Source organism: Neophocaena asiaeorientalis, unplaced genomic scaffold (genome assembly GCF_003031525.2).
Source record: "Neophocaena asiaeorientalis asiaeorientalis breed wild unplaced genomic scaffold, Neophocaena_asiaeorientalis_V1.1 scaffold123, whole genome shotgun sequence".
NCBI lineage: Eukaryota > Metazoa > Chordata > Mammalia > Artiodactyla > Phocoenidae > Neophocaena > Neophocaena asiaeorientalis.
This window is the reverse complement of record NW_020173666.1, coordinates 14,065,903-14,087,626: the sequence shown is the minus strand read 5'-3', so window position 1 is coordinate 14,087,626 and position 21,724 is coordinate 14,065,903. Positions and strand designations below refer to the sequence as shown.

The 21,724-nt window shown below is 47.6% G+C and overlaps 2 protein-coding genes across 9 annotated transcripts in view; one reads left to right on the top strand and one right to left on the bottom strand.

Moving 5' to 3' along the window:
* Positions 1–16,819, top strand: part of AGPAT4 (1-acylglycerol-3-phosphate O-acyltransferase 4) — a 118,635-nt gene extending 101,816 nt beyond the window's left edge. For 2 of the 5 annotated variants that reach the window (XM_024747949.1, XM_024747948.1), the window contains exons 6-9: positions 1,455–1,557; positions 2,313–2,388; positions 4,999–5,197; positions 7,058–7,609. In XM_024747949.1, coding sequence (XP_024603717.1) covers positions 1,455–1,557; positions 2,313–2,388; positions 4,999–5,197; positions 7,058–7,155 — 476 coding nt within the window. In that variant the 3' untranslated portion in view covers positions 7,156–7,609. Of the gene's footprint in view, positions 1–1,454; positions 1,558–2,312; positions 2,389–4,998; positions 5,198–7,057; positions 7,610–16,620 lie in introns of those variants that run through there. The other 3 variants (XM_024747946.1, XM_024747950.1, XM_024747947.1) reach the window with 3 other exon arrangements.
* MAP3K4 (mitogen-activated protein kinase kinase kinase 4) overlaps positions 16,787–21,724 on the bottom strand; it is a 109,203-nt gene continuing 104,265 nt past the window's right edge. For all 4 annotated transcript variants that reach the window (XM_024747942.1, XM_024747944.1, XM_024747943.1 and 1 more), the window contains 3 exons: positions 21,519–21,625; positions 19,439–19,618; positions 16,787–17,321 (listed from right to left, as the gene is read on the bottom strand). In XM_024747942.1, coding sequence (XP_024603710.1) covers positions 17,301–17,321; positions 19,439–19,618; positions 21,519–21,625 — 308 coding nt within the window. In that variant the 3' untranslated portion in view covers positions 16,787–17,300. The remainder of the gene's footprint in view (positions 17,322–19,438; positions 19,619–21,518; positions 21,626–21,724) is intronic.

Sequence of the window (21,724 nt, the reverse complement as noted above, 5' to 3'; positions counted from 1 at the left end):
GTGCAAATTTAGGCTGTTCTCTGGGGAAGCCCCATCCTTGATTAATCGAAGTAACACCCCCTGTGCTGGAAGCAAGGGCAGGCTGAAGAAAGGAGGTGTGAGACCCATTGACGGACATGGGCTCTCACACCCTGGGGCTCTACAGCCACACCCCATGCAGCCTGAGGCCTTTCACTCTACGTAATTCTGTGCTTAAAATGGCTGGACGATGTACTAAACGTGAAGGTTATTCTCCCCCAGCCTCACTCTTCCTAGGGAGGGGGACACCCCTCCCCACCGGGGAGGACAGGGGAGTGGTCTCGGTTGCTTCGGTGGAGGGGTGGGAAGCTACCTGCCGGCACTCCAGCAGGTCAGCGAGAGGGACCCTCTCCCTTTGGCTAAGACATGCTCTAGCTGCCAGAGCACCCCCTGTGGACCCCACGTGGTGGGCAGGCAAATGGACAGTGGTTTTGAACCTTGGTTTTTCACGTTCCCAGCCAGACCAAGTGACTCTCTACCCGCCCATCACCCCACTCACTCGATCGGTAGTAATTGCAGGTATGCAGAGCTCTCAGTGAAGTCTACTGACACAAACGATGTGCTGGGACCTTTGGGAAGGGCTGACATTTAGCGTCCCGAGTCCCATTCTCCGGGAGAACTAGGCTCAGGGAGACCGAGTGGGCTGTTCAAGAGAAGATCCCGCATCTGGGAAAAGGTGGCCCTGGGATTCGCACCCAGACTGACGGCAGAAATTCTGTTCTTTCCACTGTCCAGTCCTGCCTTACTGACTCTGCAGGAGGGGCCGTCTGTTTCCACTGCGTATTTCTACCCTGCTCTTCCCTCACTGTTCCTTCACACATCCTGTCCTCCTGCCATCCTGCCATCCAAGCAGCATCCATGGAGCCTGGGCCAGGCCCTGGGGCTGCAGCGAATGTTGACATAACTTTGAGTACACTGACAGGTTAACTCACCAGCTGGCAGACACATTCTTGTTTGTTTCTCAGCTACGTGTCAACTGACTAAGCCATGTTTCAGTCCCCCAGGAAGTTTCCAGTATCTTATTCTAGTTTTATAGCTGTCTTGTTTTTCTAGGGGAAAAATGCACATAGAATGGTTCTGCTACTGTAACTCAGAAACCTCCTTAGATCGTACTCTTTGGATTGACTTACCTTGCTATTGATATTTGTTTAAATATTGATACCTGTTGTAGTACCTCATCTAGATGGGCCATCTGACCTTGGTAGTAACTGTGTTCTGTTACTAAGCTGTGTGCTTTTCTGATGATGGAACGTGGTATGTACTCAACGTAGAACATTTGGACAATATAGAAAAGCATGAAGAAGAAATTAGTAGTCCCTTCATTCCAAGATAATCAGCTAGCAACTCAATTATTGTTTTTCCAATATGTGTATCTACAAAATGAAATTGGGTTCACACGCTATATACTGCTTTGTATTTGTTTTATTTTTTTATAGTTTCAGCTGTATATGACTGTACACTCAATTTCAGAAATAATGAAAATCCAACACTGCTGGGAGTCCTAAACGGAAAGAAATATCACGCAGATTTATACGTTAGGTAAGCTGGCTTCGTTTCCTTTCCAGAAAATAGGGCGCCCATCCCAAAATAGATAAATCACAAATGACCCGCAGACCTTCCTCCAGGGGACTGTATGAACGTATTAATAATTTCTTGTCTGCAGTCTGTACTAAATGGCATGTGTTCACAGTCATGTTTATATTAACAGAGACTCGTGCACTGATGTACATAAGTAGGTGAGGGCTCTCGTCTTCCCAGACACTTGGTGACTCTCTCTCACCAGCTCGTTCTCATCAAAGAGCTCAGGTCTGACAAACGAAAGACAGTATTTTGCAGCCATTTTTGAGACTGAGTGTGAGAGTTTATTTCATTGACCCCCTTTCTTGGAGGATGTGTCTACTCCATAGAAACAGACACAGAAAAGAGCATCTGTAATTTACAAAGAGGCCTCCAAGCAAACGGAGAACATTTCAGCAGCATCTCACTTGTGTGTTATATTCCAAGCTAGGGAGCACAGAGAGGCAGGTGTCCTCCTTGACTGGTCTTTGTCTGAGTCATTGAATCAGGCTCTGGGCCATTCCCTCGTGGGCCGTGATTGCACTTGGGCCTGTATTTCCCCCCATGTGGATGTGGATTTCCCCTCTTTTCAGTCAACTGAATTACCCTCTCACTTCCACATGATCTAGACTACTACCTAAATAGAAGCTGAAGGATGGCAAGCATTGTTAGTCTGAACCTGTGTTCGGGGCACCCGGCACGGGCCTCCTCCTTGCTAGCTGCTCTCTGCTTGGCAGGCGGATCCCTTTAGGAGAAGTCCCAGAAGATGAGGACAGGTGCGCGGCCTGGCTGCACAAGCTCTACCAGGAGAAGGTCGGTGCTACGGGGTGGGCTCTGCACCATCTAAGGGTCCTTTTCAAGCGGCAGCTGTGGTGCTTTGGGACCTCCGCGAGTTGATGGTGGAGCGTGAGCCTCTCCCACCGGGCGAGACCTCACGCCCTGGATGTTAATGACCCCAGGGCCGACGCTCTACTTGGCGACAGGGAAAAAAAACGTCGCAAAATGTTTTTAAAGGGGCCTTCACAGAAAGAATGGAGGACTATTTCATGGGTGTAGTGGACAAAAGAGGGAGTTATGGCCCCAAGAGCCCTTTGTCCACTTTCCCGCTGCTGGTCTGAAGGCAAAATATTCTTGGGGGGGTGTGGGTGCTCTCTTTGGCAGTGATGGCTCTGGGTCCACAGTGTGATTGCCTGTCTGGTCTCTAAAACATCACCAGCGTGAGCAGGACGAAGGCCCACAAGGGTCCACCTGGGCCGCGTTTGACTCCTTCAGGAGTCGGAATTAAGAGGTTTTCAAGCTGGCGGTGGGTTTTCCGCTTACACTGAGGGAAAAGTGTAACACTTACACGCCTTGGAAGAGTGGTGGGCTTGGCCCCAAGGCACGGTCCTCTTCGAACAACACACTCCCAGGCCTGAGCCCTGGCTGATGCCTGGGAGGGCTGTTCCCAGAAAGCTCCCCCTGCCTGGATTTGTTGACACAAGGAGGCACCAGCTCTTTCTCTCTGTCCCCCCCACCCCCTTTCTTTTTCCTCTCCTTTTCTTCCCTTTCTACCCAGGGTCATAAGAGAAATTTTATTTTGCTGAGCTGAACGCTGGGAAAGCCCAGTCGGTCCAGCTGTACGTGGGTCACTCGGCCTCTGTGCCCTCCCGTCCAGTCCATTGGTGGCAGCCGCACACAGTGTGGACTCAGGGCGCTTGTCCTCTGTCAACAGGTTCTCCTGCTCCTGTAGACTTTTGGGGTGCTGTTTCTTTCTAGGAAATACCAAAAAATGGAGGCATCATTAACAAAGTCCCCCTCCCTGACAGGCGGACTTTATTACAAAAGAAATAACACAGCCCAGAGAGGCCGTAAACATTCTGCTGCTGGAGCTGACGTCTGGCCCTGAGCCAGGCGTCTGTGTCCCACCCGGCAAAGTCACACGGACGGAGCCCGCGAGGCTGGCAGGAGTCACAGTGGCCACCACGTCACTGGAGAGCAGTGGGGGTCTTGGGTGAGGTTTAGTTTTCTAATGAAACCAGAGCAAAAGAAAACTCTGGAGTGAATACAAAGTTCAGAATCCTGCTGACTCCTAGAAAAGGGAGTACTTTTCCCTCCTGTTAGAGGTTACAGATAAAAAATCTTGGCTTAGCAAATGTCTCACTGGAAACGAGATAGAAAAAGCATCTTCAGTTCCCCATTGTAACATTACAATAGAACAGCACTATCAAGGCTATTAAGGAAAAGAATTCAAGAAAACTTGCCCATTTTTTAAATGGGCGAATTTTATGGTATGTAAATGACACCCCAGTAAAGCTGGTGTTTTTTTTTAAGGCACAAAAGTATCACCTCCTGTTTTAGTCCAATCAGGCTTCTGTAACAAAGTGCCACCCACAGGCATGGTGGCTTATAAACCACAGAAACTTACTGCTGACATTTCTGGAGGTTGGATAATCAGGAGTCAGAGGTGAGGGTGCCAGCATGGTGTCAGATTCTGGTCCCAGCCTGCCATGTTGCTGTGTCCTATGGTGGGAGGGCTGAGAGAGCTCTCTGAGGTCCCTTTTATAAAGGCACTAACCCCATTCATGGGGGCTCCACCCTCATGACCTAATCACCCCCCAAAGGCACCTCCTCCTAATACCACCATCTTCGGGGGGTTAAGATTTCAGTGTGGGAATTCAGGGAGGCAGGTGCAAATATCCAGTCCACCGCACCCCAGTTACCTAGTTACCAGGCTCCTGATGGCCCTGCTGGGATAAGAAAAGTCACCCAGGTTCTGGCCAGGAGGCGGAATGGGAGGCCTTGGCAGGTTAGGTGCCATCTCTCTGGGCATCCACACGTCACTGTCACTTCCTGGGAAGTCCTCTGGCCGACTGGCTGTGTCTCCCTCACCTCTTGAGGCTGGGAGCCCCCCGCACGGGATACCTTGTCCAACAATTGCTTGATCATGTGATTTCCCTGAGACCCGCCAGGCTGGAGGGGCAGCCGGGAAGGGGCCGCAGGGCAGAGCCCCTGAAGTGCCCAGGAAGGGCCAGGGGCTCTCCTTCCAAAGCGGCCCTTTGAGGACTCATTTTAATTGTGACCTTGAGTGGTCAGAAATTCGCATCATTTAGTACATCCTGATTGGGAAAGAAGACAAGTAAGACAGGTACTTTAGACATCTCTATCTCAAGTTGTTAAAGGGAAAATTAAGCGCTTAAGGTATAAGGTTTGGGTGTATGGACGCTTATTTTCCAGAAAACTCAACTAACTCCCTGCAGAACTGGGCCACGACGGGGTGAGCCAGCCGAGCAGGGCTGCAGATGCTCTTTGTTCGGCGAGCGCGCTGTCGGCCCTGGGAGGATGTTGGGGTATTTGAGTCGAGCTGGAAGACCCCCCCACCCCCACCCCTTGGCTTGGGGGGCCCGGGGGCGGGCGGCGGGAGGGCAGGAGGCCCTCTGCCCACAGGACGCCCTCCAGGAGGAGTACTCCCGCACGGGCACCTTCCCCGGGACGCCCATGGTGCCCCCGCGGCGGCCCTGGACGCTCGTCAACTGGCTGTTCTGGGCCTCGCTGCTGCTCTACCCGTTCTTCCGCTTCCTCGTCAACGTGGTCCGCAGTGGCTCCTCCCTGACGTTGGCCAGCTTCGTCCTCGTCTTCTTCGTGGGTGAGTACGGGGCCAGCGGGGCCTGGGCAGGGGCGGGGGGAGCATCGCGGAAGGGGCAGGGAGGAGCGGGGGGCACCGCGCCGTCTGTGAGGACAAGGCCCGGCTGCAGATCCCGCAGGTGGACAGGCAGAAGCTCGAGCCGGGCCCAGAAACCCCAGCCTGGAGGGCTTCCGCCCGGGCGCCCCCTCCCCGTGCGCATGCACCCCTTGCGCCTGCAAGCCCCGCCAGGGACGCTCATCAGCAAGAAAACGATTTCCTGGGTCCTAGCAGGAGCCAACCAAGGCTCTTTGCTATTCAAAGTGGGTCCAGGCCTTTTTGGGGAAGTAAGTGTGGGTACGTCTCCTCGGTTGCCACCTGCACTGGGTGGAGATGTTGGGTAATTCAGTCTTTTCACTCATCCCTACGGGCTTTATTTGACCCGTATGTTGTTTCAAACGACTGACGTTTCTCCACAGCCCCAAGCTTCCCTGGGCACTGCCACTTGTTTCTGAAGTGGGGCAGCCAGTTACCACCGTACACGGCCAGTGTGCAGCTTGGCTGGCCGGGTGTCCAGGGGAGCTGTGGTTGTCAGGCCCCCAGTGGGATGGGGATGGAGGGTTGGACCCAGCCTTTCTGCGTGCAGTAGCAGGAAGGCGAAGACGCAGACCACGCCCTCTGGAGGAAGCTGGCGCTCCTTGCAGATGATGGCTGGGGAGGGCTGCCCGGGTGTGTGGTGAGCAGAAGCCCAGCACTCTCCCTGGGAGACGTGGGGCGTCTCCAGCTTTGGAGGAAGTGACTGCTGTCTCCCCAAGACCTCATCACCCGTGAGCCCGAGCCTTGCTACGCTTTGCCCGGAATTACTCTGTGTCTTGGTCCCCTCAGGAAGCCTTTCTGCACTGGAGTCCGAGGTTCACTCTCCACAACGTCATCAACTCCACTGAACAGAGTTCTAATGCTGGGGCAGGGGCTCATGTCCCAGCCTGTTTGGAGTTGGCCCCAGGCTAGAAGCAGCCCACTGTAACTTGACCCGTGGGCTCCACGAGCCCCATACGCTGGGCGGACTCTCCATCCCAGTCGGCTCCCTGGTCTGCCAGTTCAGTTTCAGCCGCTCCCCATCTATCCACTTTTACACGCGTACTGTAAACAGACTGTTGCCAGGTCCCGTGTTCGGTGCTCGGCACACTAAGGTGACTGAGACAGACGTGGTCCCTGCGCCCAAGGAGCTCGCCGTGTCTGTCGTCTCCAGAGGGGGCGCTTAACTGCAGCTTCTGTGCTCTAGACCGCGTTTTCCAGTCTCCTAGCGGTTAAACCGGGCTCTGGTGTGCGTCCTACACTTTCTCTGTTTGGGCCAAATCCTGCCGTCGGAGAAAAGGCAGGCAGGGACTTTGCTTGTCTGCTGCTCTAAAACTTGCACCAAAAGCAATGCTGGGACATGCTGGGCGCTAAACGGGAATTTGAGCTGCTGCACTGCCCAGGGCCTGGTATGTCCTTCATTAAGCCTTGCTGAAGGGTGCTTGGAAGTTACTGCACTGCGATCACCAGAGTCCTCTTTGCCTTAGGGATCGGCATAGGAAGCAGAGGAATTCTGCAAGCCCCTGGGCACAGCGGGGTACGGCTCACCACGTTCTGTTCACCTCCAGTGCAGAAGGATTAAAACTTGCCACCGGAACAGCCTTGCTCTGTTTTAATGTCCCCTAGTCTGGTTAGAGCCCAGCACCCATGCTCAAGGGTAACTGAGGCAGGGATTATGAAGTGCACCCAAGTCAGCCAGCTCTCAGCTGATGCTTGAGATTTACAAAGCTCCCTTCTTTGGTTCCCATCGGGCAAATCACAGCGGAGTTCCTGCGGGCTTCTCCTAACCTGCCCTTCCTATTTCTGCAGCTTCCATGGGGGTCCGATGGATGATTGGTGTCACAGAAATTGACAAGGGCTCCGCCTACGGCAACATGGACAGCAAGCAGAAGAAACACAGCGACTGACCCAGGATGCACCACCATCCAAAGGGGACCTTGGAGGACTGGTGGATGCTGCCATCATCCTTGGAGGGACCCAGTGATGAAACTGGGTGAGCCCCTGCTGGGGAGGCAGGGGCATGGTCTCAGCGCCAGATGGGGAGGAAATGTGCTTAAATCCTTTCCCCCCGTGCTTTAGTGGGCTTTGGTTCTCTTTCTTTCCGTGTGAGTCTGTGTGTGTACGTGCGATGGGCAGGAACACGTGTGAGCGAGGATGAGGTGCCGGTGAGTGTGATCATTCGGAGGGTACTTGAGGTGCAGGGGGAGGGCAGACGTGGGGAACACTCGGGGAGTCCCCGTCCATCCTTTGGTGCTGAGTTTTCTGTAACCCTGGATTGCCACAGACAGAGTGCAAGTCACTTTAGGTAAGATGACTAAATTATGCCTCCAAAAAAAAGAAAATTAAAGTGCTTGGCTCCTGTGTGGTGTGTTCACACAGCCCGCTCCCTCCTTCCATTCAGCCCCTGCCTTGCGTTTTGGAGTCTGGACCACGGTGCTCTGGAGGGTGCTCACAGGAGGGGTCTGGGGGGGAAGAGGGCCCGTGGGCCAGGGTGGCTAGACGAGGTGGGTCTGCAAACGCAGGAGCCTGCGAGTGTCTGCGTGGAGACGGCAGGAGCCAGGAGGCCAGCTGAGCCGTGTCCGCAGGACATGGTGACGGGGCCCCTGGGAGGCGGTGGTGGTTCCCCAGTCTCCCTGCAGTGGAGTCTGCGGCCGAAGTCCTGAAGATGTGCCCAACTTCCTGAAGAACCTCGTCTTGAAGCCGAGCATTAAAATAAAGCCTGGGCGTTCTGCAGCGATTTGAGAGATGGTGACTTTACAGCCTCTGCTCATCTCGGTAGCAAGCAGAAATTGGTCCCCAAACAAATGCAGGCTCACTTTAACAGAGGACCACGTCGGAGCCCAGGAGCTCCTCCAAGCAGGGTCAGGCTGAGCAGACACTGTGGTACGTGGTCCCCCCGGGCTTTTGCTTTGCTTCTGGAAGCCCAGACTGCCACGACGCGGAAGAGCCCTGCTCCTCGGCATCTAGGACGGTCTTGGGAGTCACGGTCCACGTGCAGGATTGCGGCAAACTGCTGTCAGTCAACAGGCGCCAGAGGCAGAAGAACAGAGAAAAGCAGTGACGTTTCCGGAGGAGAACGAGTAGACACCACACAGCACGCGTCCCGGGCCACGCCGCCGCAGCGCTGGGTGGGCCTGACGGGAACGTGCGCCGAACTGGAGCAGCCTTTTTCCCTGGACTGCCCCATGCCACCCGGTACTTACCTCCTATTTTGCTGCGATTATGTAAGAAGGGATGAACGGTCCCATATAAAAGTCGGCCAAATACTATTTAAAGGCTTATTCTATTCCGAATCATGTCCCACGTTTGCTCTTAGTCACTGAGCGCTTACCAAGCACAAGTGAAGTTACGAGAGGGTTTAAGAGCAGCTCTCTGCTTACAGGACCATTGATACAGATCTGCAGAAGTGAAAAGGGGAACGTCCTGGCGTAGTTGTGGGAAGAGAGTGTCGGTGAGGCTGGGGTGAGTGGACTCCTACTGGAGTCCCCGAGGGCGGGGTGGGGAAGCCACGTGCATAAGGCCGCTTGCCAGTTCCAAACGCTGCCTCCCCGCAAACGCAGAGCTCTGTGGGCAGCAGCCCGGGGACAAGCACCTCAGGTGTGCACCCGTGTTCCCGCGTGTTGGCTCACACCTGGGCCGTTCTACCCTGGGGTCTCCTAGCTCCGTGGGAGAAGACAGAGAAGAGCAGCCAGAAGCGCTGGCTGTGCTCCGAGCTACAAGGTTCACCCTTACGGAACCCTGCAGCCAAGTCCCTGTAAGACCTTGTGCGAGCCATTTTACCTCTGTTTTCCCAACTGTAAAATGGGGGTGATAACACCTACCTCTTGGGTTGTCTCAAGGATGAAATGAAGCAGTATATGTGATCACATTTTAAGACTCCTAAAGCATTACATAAATAAGGGGGAAAGCTTAGAAAGTTGCCTCCATGCTGCTACTTCTCAAAAATGCTCAGAAATTACCTTGGAGTGTCCAAAAATGTGTCCTTTTCCTCCGTGTCATCTTCCCAGTCAACAGCAGTAATCTAAGTTCTGATAACATACAGCCACTCCTTCTTCCTGGAACATAAAAGGGACCCACGGACATTTAACCTGAATTGGCTCTGGGACCAAACACAAAACATAAGAAGCAAACAAAGCTGCTCACCAGTGCAGACGTAAGGGTCCAGGTTGGAGGAAGGCGGGCAAAACATTCTCCTTAGGAAACCAGAGCGCGTGGGCTGCTGGGGAGAGATCCTAACGGCGTTTCAGTTGTTCAGCTCCCTCCATGAAAAAACATTTCGTTTGGCAGTACAGGGATGTGGTGTTCCTCCTGCCTGTTACCGTAATGGCAGAGACAAGCACCCCTCCCCGAATCCCTTCACCCTGTCCAGGTCTTGCCGATGCCACAATCTCTTCAGCAGAGAACGGTGCTGGTTCCCAGGGCGTTTACTTTTCTAAGGATTAAAAACCTGTGGATGCGAAGCCGGCTCTCTGTCCCCGAGCAGTGCGGGATGAAATACAAGCATCACATCCTGCCTGTCTGACATCTCCATCCCATGGCAGCTTAGGTCAGCCCTGCTCAGAGGCTGCTCCGAAACCCAATGTGGAAGAGAAAAATGCAAAGTTTCCTGCAGACTGGAGATCAGTGCAGGGTCCTCCCAGGTGTTAAGGGCCATGTCCGAGACCTGCAGCTTTGAGGCAGGGTGTTTAATGCACTTCTTCTAGGAACCAAGCCCATAAAGGGACTTTATTTAGAAAACACCAACCATCTGAGATGAGTTTAAGGAAGGTGGACTGATTCTGTGACTGACATGGAGGAAAAGCGGATGCCCGTTCTGGGCTAGTCGGCCACCTTGTTTACCTTTTGAAGAGAGACCACAGTTTGCCTTTTTCCTAGGATCACACAGTCGTACTGGAGTGTCTCCTGGCTGCTGTATTCTCTAAAGAAACCCTTGTTAAAAAAAAAAAAAACAGTAGCTACTGATGAATGTGTTTTTCTAATATATGCTGAGTGGGTCTGAAGGACAGTGATTTACATGTAATATCCAGTAACTGTGCGGCCAAAACGTAGAAAGAGCTGATGTGACAGACACACACCAGACCCCGCTGGTTTCCGGTTTCTCTCCTGGTGGAGTGGAACAGTGGCCTGGCTGGTCCCCAAGCCAAACAGATTAGGCTTTCGGAGGCTTTAAGAACTTACTTGTAAACATGGACAGAAGCGAGAAGGCATCCGTGGAGGGACCTGTTCAAAACAAGAGGTTTCATCCAGCACTGTCTAAAGCGCTAGTCAGACTTTGCTCAGGGTTGCCGGGTTAGAGCGGGAAGAACAAACCCTCTGGCGACCGCCAGTCTGCCGGGTGACACAGGAGGGCTGCCAGTGCCACTCTTTCCTGCCGCGGAAGCAGCGTGGGCTCCGACTGTGCCTGCAGCTGGCCGTGTACCGCCCCTCCTGCCCTAGAGCTTCTCGGAAGGGCACCCACCAGTGTGACCCTCCTGTTTACTCTGTGACACGTCACTCAGGTTGTCCTGTTCAGTGTCACCTCCTTCAGCAACAGTGTTTCCAACGCCTTAACCGTGCAGTTCCAGCGCGCTGTTTACAGAGCACAAAATAAAGAAGCTGGAACGCACGTGTTCACTGCCGCGCTGGCCCTGCCTTCCTGCTACGGGGGGGTGGGACGGGGCTGAGCTGCCAGGGCAGCCGGTCTTTCTCCAAACAAACAAGCAAGCAGTCTTCCCAGGGCCAGTCCCTCTGCCCTCCGTAACGACCCCGACCCCCTACAGAAGGCAGAGGGCCTCGGCCCTCACCGGGTCACCTGAGCCTCAGCGCCGGACCTGGCAACTATGAACGAGCGGGTGCCCCGAGCTCTCCGAGGCTGCATCTCACACTCCTGCATCCCTGGCACGGGTTTTGAGTATTTCCAGAGCTTCCAATCAATTTAAATGCAAACCAAGCGCTTCTGATGCCCCGAGGCTTCCTGTCCTGCTACACTGGCATCCAAAACGCCAGGCGGACACCTCACAGGAGGCGACTGAGCGCACACTCCCGTTTCTCTTGATCTGTGACATCTGAGACCATTCACAGCATTTGCCACCAACTGGTATCTGTTTATGACATTCAGCTGTTGGAAATGACCATTATTTTGGTCAGAAAGAGCAGAATATCAGAACTTCACCTCAATAGCTAATGTATGTCCCCTCAGTGTCACCTCCGCGGGGGCAGGGCGGGCTCCTGGGCCCCTCACACAGGGTCACAGTGAGCAGCCATGAAGGGACACTGATTCAGAGGCCTTAAGAATCGACTTTCAATTGTCTTCTTTTGACTCCCTGTCCTGAAGTAAAAATAAAAATCTTTCTCAAGCACAATTAGGCCAGAGTAAAATTGGTCAACCCTCTAAACTTCAGCTATCAGTGAAGAAAGCATAGCGTTTCTCCAGTGAAGGGTAAGCAGTTCCAAAGGAGGCATTCCTCAGCCCCTGCAGCCTTGTCCTATTTGAATATTAAGGTTATGAACTGATTAAAAAAACGACAGTAAGCCCTTACTTAGATCTTCGCAGTATCTAGAAAATATCTCCTGGGGCTGTACTGGTGAAGCTTTTCACTGAGTGCGACTCATACAATTTTTACCTTTAATATTTTTTTCATACAGTCTTGTTTCACATGCTGGAGTGACTAAAGAGTTTTGAAATTTCTGGCAACTGTGTTCTTTTGAATTTTAAGGAGGTAAGCAGTATGAACAAAAAGTTACGGTTGCTGAATAGTAATAATTTCCTTTGGAAGGTGGGTAGGAAACCACTAAAGCTGCACATGTGTTGGGAAGACGTCAGTCAAACAGGAATGATTTAAATGGATAAGAAAAAAAATCACCTAATATAGGGAAAGAGCCGTGCCTCTAGAATTTATAATAGTTGACTCAAGAAGAAAAAAAGTGATGTGATGAAATGGCAGGCTGCTGGAGCACGTGACTAGAGGACCCATCCCAGAGCAGAAGATTGGTGACCCTTCTGATGTTGAATCAGGATGAGGCTGGGAATTTAACAGGCTGTTGGGCTACAGGGAGGGTGAAAAATTCCAAGCAGCACAGAAGTTTCTATCATGCCGTTAAATGAGTGATTTGCAAGGCAGTGACTTTAGACACTGCAGCTAATAAGGGAGTTACCTGCTTCGACACGCTGGTAGGAACAAGCTCACTGATTTTGGAAAAATATGCGATCCTCCACTTACTAGGGGAAAAAAAGGCATATGCTTCAAGGGCCAGAGCTGCCCTTGTGTAGGCAGACGTGCACTGTTGAGCAGCCACAGCTCAGACTCCTCCTGGAGCTGCCTTCAGCACCTGTGTACAAGCCCACGGGAGCCAGCCCTGTGAGCACACAGCCACCCGGCCTCAGTTTTGACCTGAGGGGTGAATAGTTCACCTTTTCACGGCAGTATACAGACATGAATAAGGCAGCATTCCACATGGCCTTTTCACGGCAGTATACAGACATGAATAAGGCAGCATTACACATGGCCTTTTCACGGCAGTATACAGACATGAATAAGGCAGCATTACACATGGCCTTTGAAAGCTTATACTCTTGTATAAGTTCTACTGGCCTAGGAAAATGATGTTTCTTAATTTTGCTTAGTGATCTAGAGCAGCATTAAGCAAACTAAGACCCACTTGCTGCTTGTTTTGTAAATAAAGTTTTATTGGAACACAGCCACATCTAGTCATATACGTGTTGCTGTGGCTGCTTTTATGCTACATCAGCAGGGTTGAGTAGTTGCAACCAAGATCCTATAGCCTGCAAAGTCAAGAATATTCAGTCTCTGGCCCTTTACAGAAAAGGTTTGCTGACCTCACTCTAGAGAATATAATGTCAGTAGTTGAGGCTGCTATTTTAGAAGAAAAAAGAAAATCTACCCCCTGCTTTTACATTACAGTTTTTTAACTATCCTTACAATATGTTCAAGATACATGCTTTATTTGTAAACTATATATATAAAAGGAAATGGTCTTGTGGATTATTTTTACAATAATTTTTACCTTCACCGTCTTCTATCTTAAGAAACAAAACAAAACGAAACAAAAGGCAAATTAAACCCAAAGCATGCAGAAAGAAGGAAATAATAAAGATTAGTGTGAGGGAAAAAAATGAAATGGAACCCAGAAAAACAATAAAGAATATTAATGAAACAAGAATTGATTCTCTGAAAAGATCTGAGTAAGAAAACACAAAATACTAAAATCAGGACTAAAGAAGTAGACATCACTACAAACCTTACAGAACTTAAAAGTATTACTGAATTATTAATTAATTCCCACAAAGAAACCCAGGCACAGTTGGTTTCACTAGTGAATTCTACCAAACATTTAAAGAAGTATGGTAAGTAATACCAGTTCTTCACAATCTCTAAGAGGAGGAAAACATCCCGACTCATTGTATGAGGCCAGCATTATCCTGATACCAAAGCCAGACAATCACAAGAAATGAAAACTACACAGCAATATCCCTCATGTAATACAGAGGCAAAACATTACAAATTGCAATAGCAATACAAAGACGGGATTGTAAAGAATGATCAACTAGGATGCATCCCAGGAATGCAAGGTTGGCTTATATCCAAAAATCAACTGATGTAGTACACCATATTAATAAAGCACAAAAATCATCTGATCATCTCAATAGATGCAGAAAGAACATTTGACAAAATCGAACAACTAGTCATGATAAAAACTCTCAGTAAACCAGGAAAAGAAGGAAACATCTTCAACCTGATAAAGGGCATTTACCAAAACCCCACAACTAACACCATAAATTAAAAGAATGAATGTTGCCACCTAAGGTCAAAATCATGACAAGAATGTTATTCTCACCAGTGCTGTTCAACATTGTACTGGACGGAGGATCTAGCCAGTGCAATTAGTCAAGAAAAAATATGTAAGGCATCCAGGTTGTAAAGGAAGAAGAAACACTGTCTTTATACTTGGATGACATGATCTTATATGTAGAGAATTCTATGGAGTCTACAAAACAACTACTAGAGCTATTAAGCAAGTTCAGCAAGGCCATGGGATAAAAGACCAGTATACAAAAATCAACTGTACTGATATACTAGCAATGAACAATCTGAAAAGAAATTCAGAAAATACTTTCATTCACAATAGCATGAAAAGAATAAAATACTTAGAAACAGACTTAAAAAGTTCAGGAATTGTACACTGAACTACAAAGCACTGCTGAGAGAAATTAAAGATCCAAATAAATGGAGAGCTGTCCTGTTCATGAATTGGGAAACGTAATATTGTTAAGATAACAATACTCTCCACATTGTTCTACATTTTCAATGCAATCTATCAAATTCCCAGCTGATTTTTTTTTGATGGGGGTTGGGGGGAGAACAGAAATTGACAAGCTGATCCTAAAGTTAATAGGGAAATACAAATGACCCAGAATAGCCAAAACAATCTTGAAAAAGCAGAACCAAATTGAAGAACTCACACTTCCCAACTTCAAGATTTACTATAAAGCTATGTTAGTGAAGGCAGTGTGGTTCTACATAAGACAGCTATATAGATCAATGGAACAGAATTGAGAGTCCAGAAATAAACCCCTAGATTTATAGTCAACTGATTTCAACAAGGATGCCAAAACAATTCAATGGAGAAAGAACAGTCTTTTCCACAAATGAATGCTGGGTCTAATAAATATCGACATGCAAAAGTATGAACCTGGACCCTTATCTGATGTGATACACAAACACTAACTAAAAATAGATGATAGACCTAAATATAAGAGCTAAAACTATAAGACTCTTAGAAGAAACTATAGGTGTAAATCTTCATGATCTTGAGTCAAGTCATGATTTCTTAGATAGGATATCAAGAGCACATGCAATAAAGAACAAGTTGATAAACCAGACTTCAGAATTTTAAACTTCTGTACTTCAGAAGAAACCATTAAAAATGTGAAAAGCCACAGACTGGGGGAAAAAACAAACATTTGCAAATCAAATGTCTAGTAAAGACTTGTATCCAGAATATATAAAAATCTCTCACAACTCAATAAGAAGACAAATAACCCAATATAAAAATGGGCAAAAGATTCACACAGACACTTCACCAAAAAAGATATATGAATGATACATGAATTTCTTGTGCCAACAAGCACAAGAAATGCTCACCATGGTCAGAGAAATGCAGATCAAAAGTACAATGAGATAACACTTGACATCTACTAGAATGGCTATTACAGAAAGAAAGACAATATTAAGTTTTGACAAAGGTATGGAGAAGCTAGAACTCTCTTGTGTTGCTGGTTGGGAATTAAGAAAATGCAGCCACTTTGGAAGCAGTTTGACAGTTTGTTAAAAGATTGAACATGGATTTACCATATGAGCTAGCAGTTCCACTCTCAAGAGAAAGGAAAATATAGGTGCACACAAAGACCTGTATGCAAGTGTTCAGAGCAGCATCATTCATAATAACTGAAGAAATAAATCACGTGGCGTATCCATACAGCGGAATGATGTTCAGCAATAAAAAGGAATGAAGTATTAACACAATGCTGTAACATGCATAAACCTCCGAATTACCATACTAAGTGAAAGAAGCCAGACACAAAAGACCATTATATTAAATGTCCAGAACAGGCAAATCTATAGAGACAGTAAGTGGCTCAGTGGCTGCCTAAGGCTGGGGGTAGGAGTGACGAGTGACTGCAAATGGACAACAGCTTTCTTGCTGGGGTAATGGAACTGTTCCAAGGTGGATTATGATGATGGCTGTACACTATGTAACTATCCTAAAAATCACTGAACTGTATACTTTAAATATTACATATTGGTAAATTACACCTCAAAAAGCCATTTAAAAACACTGAAAAAAATTTCTACTGAAAAAAAAAAATCTAAGTGTCTGTACAAATCCTTCCGTGATGCCAGCTTTCTCAAGGACATTAATTTCTATGTGAGGGGATCTACTACTCTGGAGGGAAGGTGAATACAGAACCTGCTTGAGAAATTACTTGTCCAGAGTCAGCTGCTATGTATAAGGAATGAGTCAGATATCTTCTAAAAAGATTTCAGGAAGCTTTACGGTCAATCTTTAAAAAAATTTAATAGCAGAAAGAAAGAAAAGAACACCATCAGTGACATATAATTTGGGCTATTTTAGAAAACTAACTGCTGAAATATTTACATTCTGAAAAAGATGCTTTCTTGTCAAGAGATTATTCAGCGGTATTTACACTGACCCAGCACCTATACATCTTGATATGAAAATAAACCGAGCCGCCAACACGTGATAACAAGGCTTAAACTTTTATCTGTTATAAACGTGCAGTTAATATACAAAGATTTAAAAGGGCCTCTTCCATCCTTAGTGTTGTTTCATTTCTCTCTTTCCCTTTGCAGCAAGGAGATTCTAGACCCTAAAGGAACTCCTAACCCAGCGCCCACCTTCCGCACACTTGACTGTACCCCTTCTGTTGAGGAACACATGAGTGACAAGGACAGACCTCTGTATCAGATAATGTGTTGGCTCTGAAGCTGATAACCATTAAAGACAATATAACTGAGCTTTCCTAAAATAAACCATTTATTGAAAAAAGAACCTTTTTCTTAAATTTCATGAATCAGCCTTTTGCATAACAAACCCGTGGCTTGCCAACAACAACAGGTGAGGTTTCACAGTCAGTGCACTCGACAAACGAGATCAACAAGGCCCAGGACGCCTGATAACACTACGACTGCTTTTGAACCTAGAAAGGTCAAAAATACTACACTGATGTCACGGTTCTCAGTCACCCGAGAAACAGAGGCGACGGAGGCGGTGGTCCGTGTACAGTAGTAATGGCACTTAACATGCAGCTTCTTTACCTCGTGGACACCATCACGCGGGAGGGCCCCGTGCCACGTCGAACAAACAGGAGCAGCAGGAGAAGTGACGCTTGTCACCTGTGCAGTCTTCAGTCTTGGAAGGTTAAAAAGGCTTATACTGCTTCTCAGCACAGTCCTTATGTAAATATTACATACAGTAGTGATTAAGAGAATTTTCCGAGTACACACACTACTAGGCCACAGAGCGATTAGCTTCATTCTTCATCTGTGCAAACCTGTGAGGAAGGCAGGAGAGAGCTGAACCCTATTCGTGCCACATGTGAGATTCAGAGGTAAGTCATAATCAGTGCATCTTGGTGCTCCCAGCACTGTGCCTGGCACAGAGCAAAGGCGTAATCAATGCAACGAAATGTCAGTGCTAAGTTACTGCTCTATGAATTGACTATTGAAAGCATTTTTAAGAATGTATTTGTGGGGCTTCCCTGGTGGCGCAGTGGTTGAGAGTCCACCTGCCGATGCAGGGGACACGGGTTCGTGCCCCGGTCTGGGAAGATCCCACATGCCGCGGAGCAACTAGGCCCGTGAGCCACAACTACTGAGCCTGTGCTCCTTAACAAGAGAGGCCGCGATAGTGAGAGGCCCGCGCACCGCGATGAAGAGTGGCCCCCGCTCGCCGCAACTAGAGAAAGCCCTCACACAGAAACGAAGACCCAACACAGCCAAAAATAAATAAATAAATTTTTTTAAAAAAGGGCTTAATACATTAAAAAAAGAACATATTTGTACAATATCAAGTCAATAAAAATTGCTTATATACTTTATAAAGAATAAATACATTTTTATTTAATTACAAATCCCTAATATCTATGCAGCATATCCAGCTATTGATTACTTAATTTCACTCACCCAGAAATACTGTGACCCCTCTCTTGAATCTTCCTTTCCTGTATCAGGAGCTCCTCTGCAGGACCCTGTAAATGTTTTCTCCAGGTTTCCACTCTCATTCCATGTCTCCCCTAAATGCTCTCCCAGCAATATTTCTCTCTCTCAAATCCGTATCCTATCCCAGTTCTCTCGAGTGCCAGTCCAAAATATCCAAATGCCTGTCTAAAATCCCCCAACGGATATTCCAAATACGCCTCGAACTCAATCTACCAAAGAGGAGACCATCATCTCCCGACGCAAGCCTCAACCAGATGCCCTCTTTACCTATCTTGGCAAATGGAATCTTGATAACCTGGTGACACAAGCCAGAGCCCGGGAGCCGTCCTGGACTCCTCCCCGTCACGCACCTTTCACATCCCATCAGTTACTCACTCATGGCCATTCTCACTCCTATATACGGCTGGTGACTCACCCCTGACCTCCCACTCCCAACCCAGCAGCTTCCCAGCTAGTCTCTCACCTCCAGAGTGACTGTTCTAAAACACAACTTAATCATGTCATGCTTACAATAAAACTGAAATCCCTTCATGTGGTCCCTGCTTACTTTCCCAGCCTTATGTTTTGCCACTTTCCACATCCTGTACTCCATCAGTATGTACCGATACACAGTTCTTTGGGTGCTTTACCCTCTTAGCAGTGAGCCTTTCCATGTCTCTTCCATTCTGTCCGCCATACTCCTCCCTGCGTTTCCTGACCTGGCTAAACCCTCTCAAACAGCTCAGGCATCTCACTCTAAAGAAAGTTAACAGGGACTTTCTTAACCACTGCGCCACCAGGGAAGAGTCCACCTGCCAATGCAGGGGACCCGGGATCGAGCCCTGGTCCGAGAAGATCCCACATATCGAGGAGCAACTAAGCCTGTGCGCCACAACTACTGAAGCCCACGTGCCTAGAGCCCAGGCTCTGCAACGAGAGAAGCCACCGCAATGAGAAGCCCGCGCACCTCAACGAAGAGTAGCCCCGCTCACCACAAGGAAGACCCAACACAGCCAAAAATAAATAAAAAGAGTAATAGCTGGGATTACCCGACTGGATTAAATTCCTCTTTTCAGTGACCCTACAACATGGCATATATACCATTATCACAGCTCTTACCATAATGCTTAGTCATTACTCCCCTGTCTCTACTCTCCCAGTAGAGATTTGTTGTTACTAACCTGTGTATTCTAAAAGAGGGAAAATTGTGCCTTTCATCCAGTCCCATTTAAAATTCCATTTAATAGTCCCAAGTGCACCTCAAACCATCCAAATGGATCAAGGAGGAGAACCTCGACGAACATTTTCCAAAAGAAAAAGCATACAAAATTCCCCAGCATGATACATTTAGTTTCTTCCCATTTCAGATATAGATATTTTATATTTAAGTTTCCAAATTTCCTTAAGTGCCAGATGCGATCAAAACTCAAATACTTAAACAAGGAGAGGGCTACACAGCAATCTGCCAAACCTTGACGAAGGAATGGTCGAGGAGCTGGCTGGCCGTCCACCTCATCCTGGGCTCACTTTCTAGGCAGTGAGAAAGGAAGTCCTTTCCTTCTGGGCTTAATCTTTCAGGGATTGGTGGCTTATGCCCCATTCCCACTTTGTACATAATCTGAAAGTTGTGCTCATATTCATGCCAAGGTCTCTAAAAACAGAAAAAAAAAATCAGGTTTCAATACTACATGGCCATACAGAAATGCAACTGCCCAATCTCTTTTTAGGCATCTCAGTGTTGACACATATTGAGGCCGGCAAACTTTTACTTAAAGGGCCAAACAGTAACTATTTTAGGCTTGCAGGCCATATGGTCTCTGTCACACCTATTCAATTCTCCCACTGTAGCATGAAAGCAGCCTTAGGCTATAATATGATAAAGGAATGGGTATGACCATGTGCCAATAAAACTTTATTTACAAAACCAGGTGGTGAGCATAGTCTGCCTACCCCATTTAGGTGTCCAATTAGTCCAGTATTATCTAGATGCCATCATCATGTAAATAAAAAAATGTAACATATAAAATAATATAAAAATGTCAATCAAACAAAATTCAACAGCTATCATACAGGGATGTTTAATATGCTACCTTGTTGAATAATCGGCATCAAATTATTGATAATTTGCAAAGCTTAGATTATTTTATTATGATTACAGGGAAATTAGATTCATGGGGGAAAGGACTGAGTTTGTATGGCATTCTAATTTGTGGACCATCGTTTAGTTATTGAGATATATGTTCTTCAATTTGAGAACTTGTTCTTTTTCTAATGCATGGCTTGACTGAAATAACAGATATCATGGGCATCTTTCTATGTTAATGCTAATAGAAATAATATTAGCTAATAGTTACTAAGCACTTATTTTCAGCAGCTGTGAGGTATAGCTGTATAATAATTTCCTACTAGTAACACTTAAGAGGTTTCTAACTTTTTTGCTTTATAAGTAATGGCTACACCCCCCCACACACTGTGCCTCTGTATATTTGTATAATTTTTCATTAGTGGGATCTTCATCAGAAGATCAACTTTCAGATACTATGTCATCATACAAAACAGTTTCACTGCCCTGCAAACGCTTGTGCTCTACCTATTTGTCCTTCCCTCCCTCTCCCAGAGGCCCTGTCAACCATTGATCTTTTACTGCCTTTATTGTTTTGCCTCTTCTGGAATGTCATATAGTTGGAATCATACAGTACATGGTGTTTTCAGATTGGCTTGTTTCTTTTTTTGGCCATGCCTCGAGTCTTGCAGGATCTTAGTTCCCCGACCAAGTATCGAACCCGCACCCTCAGCAGTGAAAGTGCCGAGTCCTAACCACTGCACCAGCAGGGAATTCCCCAGATTAGTTTCTTTCACTTAGCAATATGCTTTTTTTTTTTTTTTTTGCGGTACGCGGGCCTCTCACTGTTGTGGCCTCTCCCGTTGCGGAGCACAGGCTCCGGACGCGCAGGCTCAGCGGCCATGGCTCACGGGCCCAGCCGCTCCGCGGCATGTGGGATCTTCCCGGACCGGGGCACGAACCCGTGTCCCCTGCATCGGCAGGCGGGCTCTCAACCACTGCACCACCAGGGAAGCCCAGCAATGTGCTTTTAAGGTTTCTCCATGTCATTTCATGGCCCAATTTCTTTCGGTTGCTGTACAATATTCCTTCATGTAGATTACCACAGTTTATCCATTTGAAAGATACCTTGGTTGCTTCCAAGTTTTGGCAATTATGAATAAAGGTGATATGGGCATTCTTGTGCCAGTCTTTGTAGAGATGTAAGTTTTCAACTTCCTGTTTCTTTTCACAGCTGCTTAATTCTGTGTTTTGAGAATTATGCTTTTTTTTGTTCCTCTGAGGAATTCTCTAAGTCATGTATCTTATAAATATTTGGTTCCTAGTTTGTCACTTGTCTTAACTTACTTATCTTTTGACAGGTCATGTTCTCTATTTTGCAGGAAATGTGTCCACAGTATTCATAATGATAGTAAGACCACAATTACTGCTCCGTTAACGTAAAGTGCCCTCCTCAAGTCCCCCTGCCCCCGGTGCAGGCTCTGCTCACCTTGCCAGTCACCATCTCTATGACGACACACCCTAGACTCCAGATGTCGGCCGCACGCCCGTGGCCTTCTCCTTTGGCGCGAGTGATGACTTCTGGGGCCATGTATGCTTTAAAAGTCACAGATATGGTGATAAGAACGGGTTATAAATATAGCACCATGTAGTACTAGAGCCAAGCAATACACTAATATCGCCTAATATTCCACA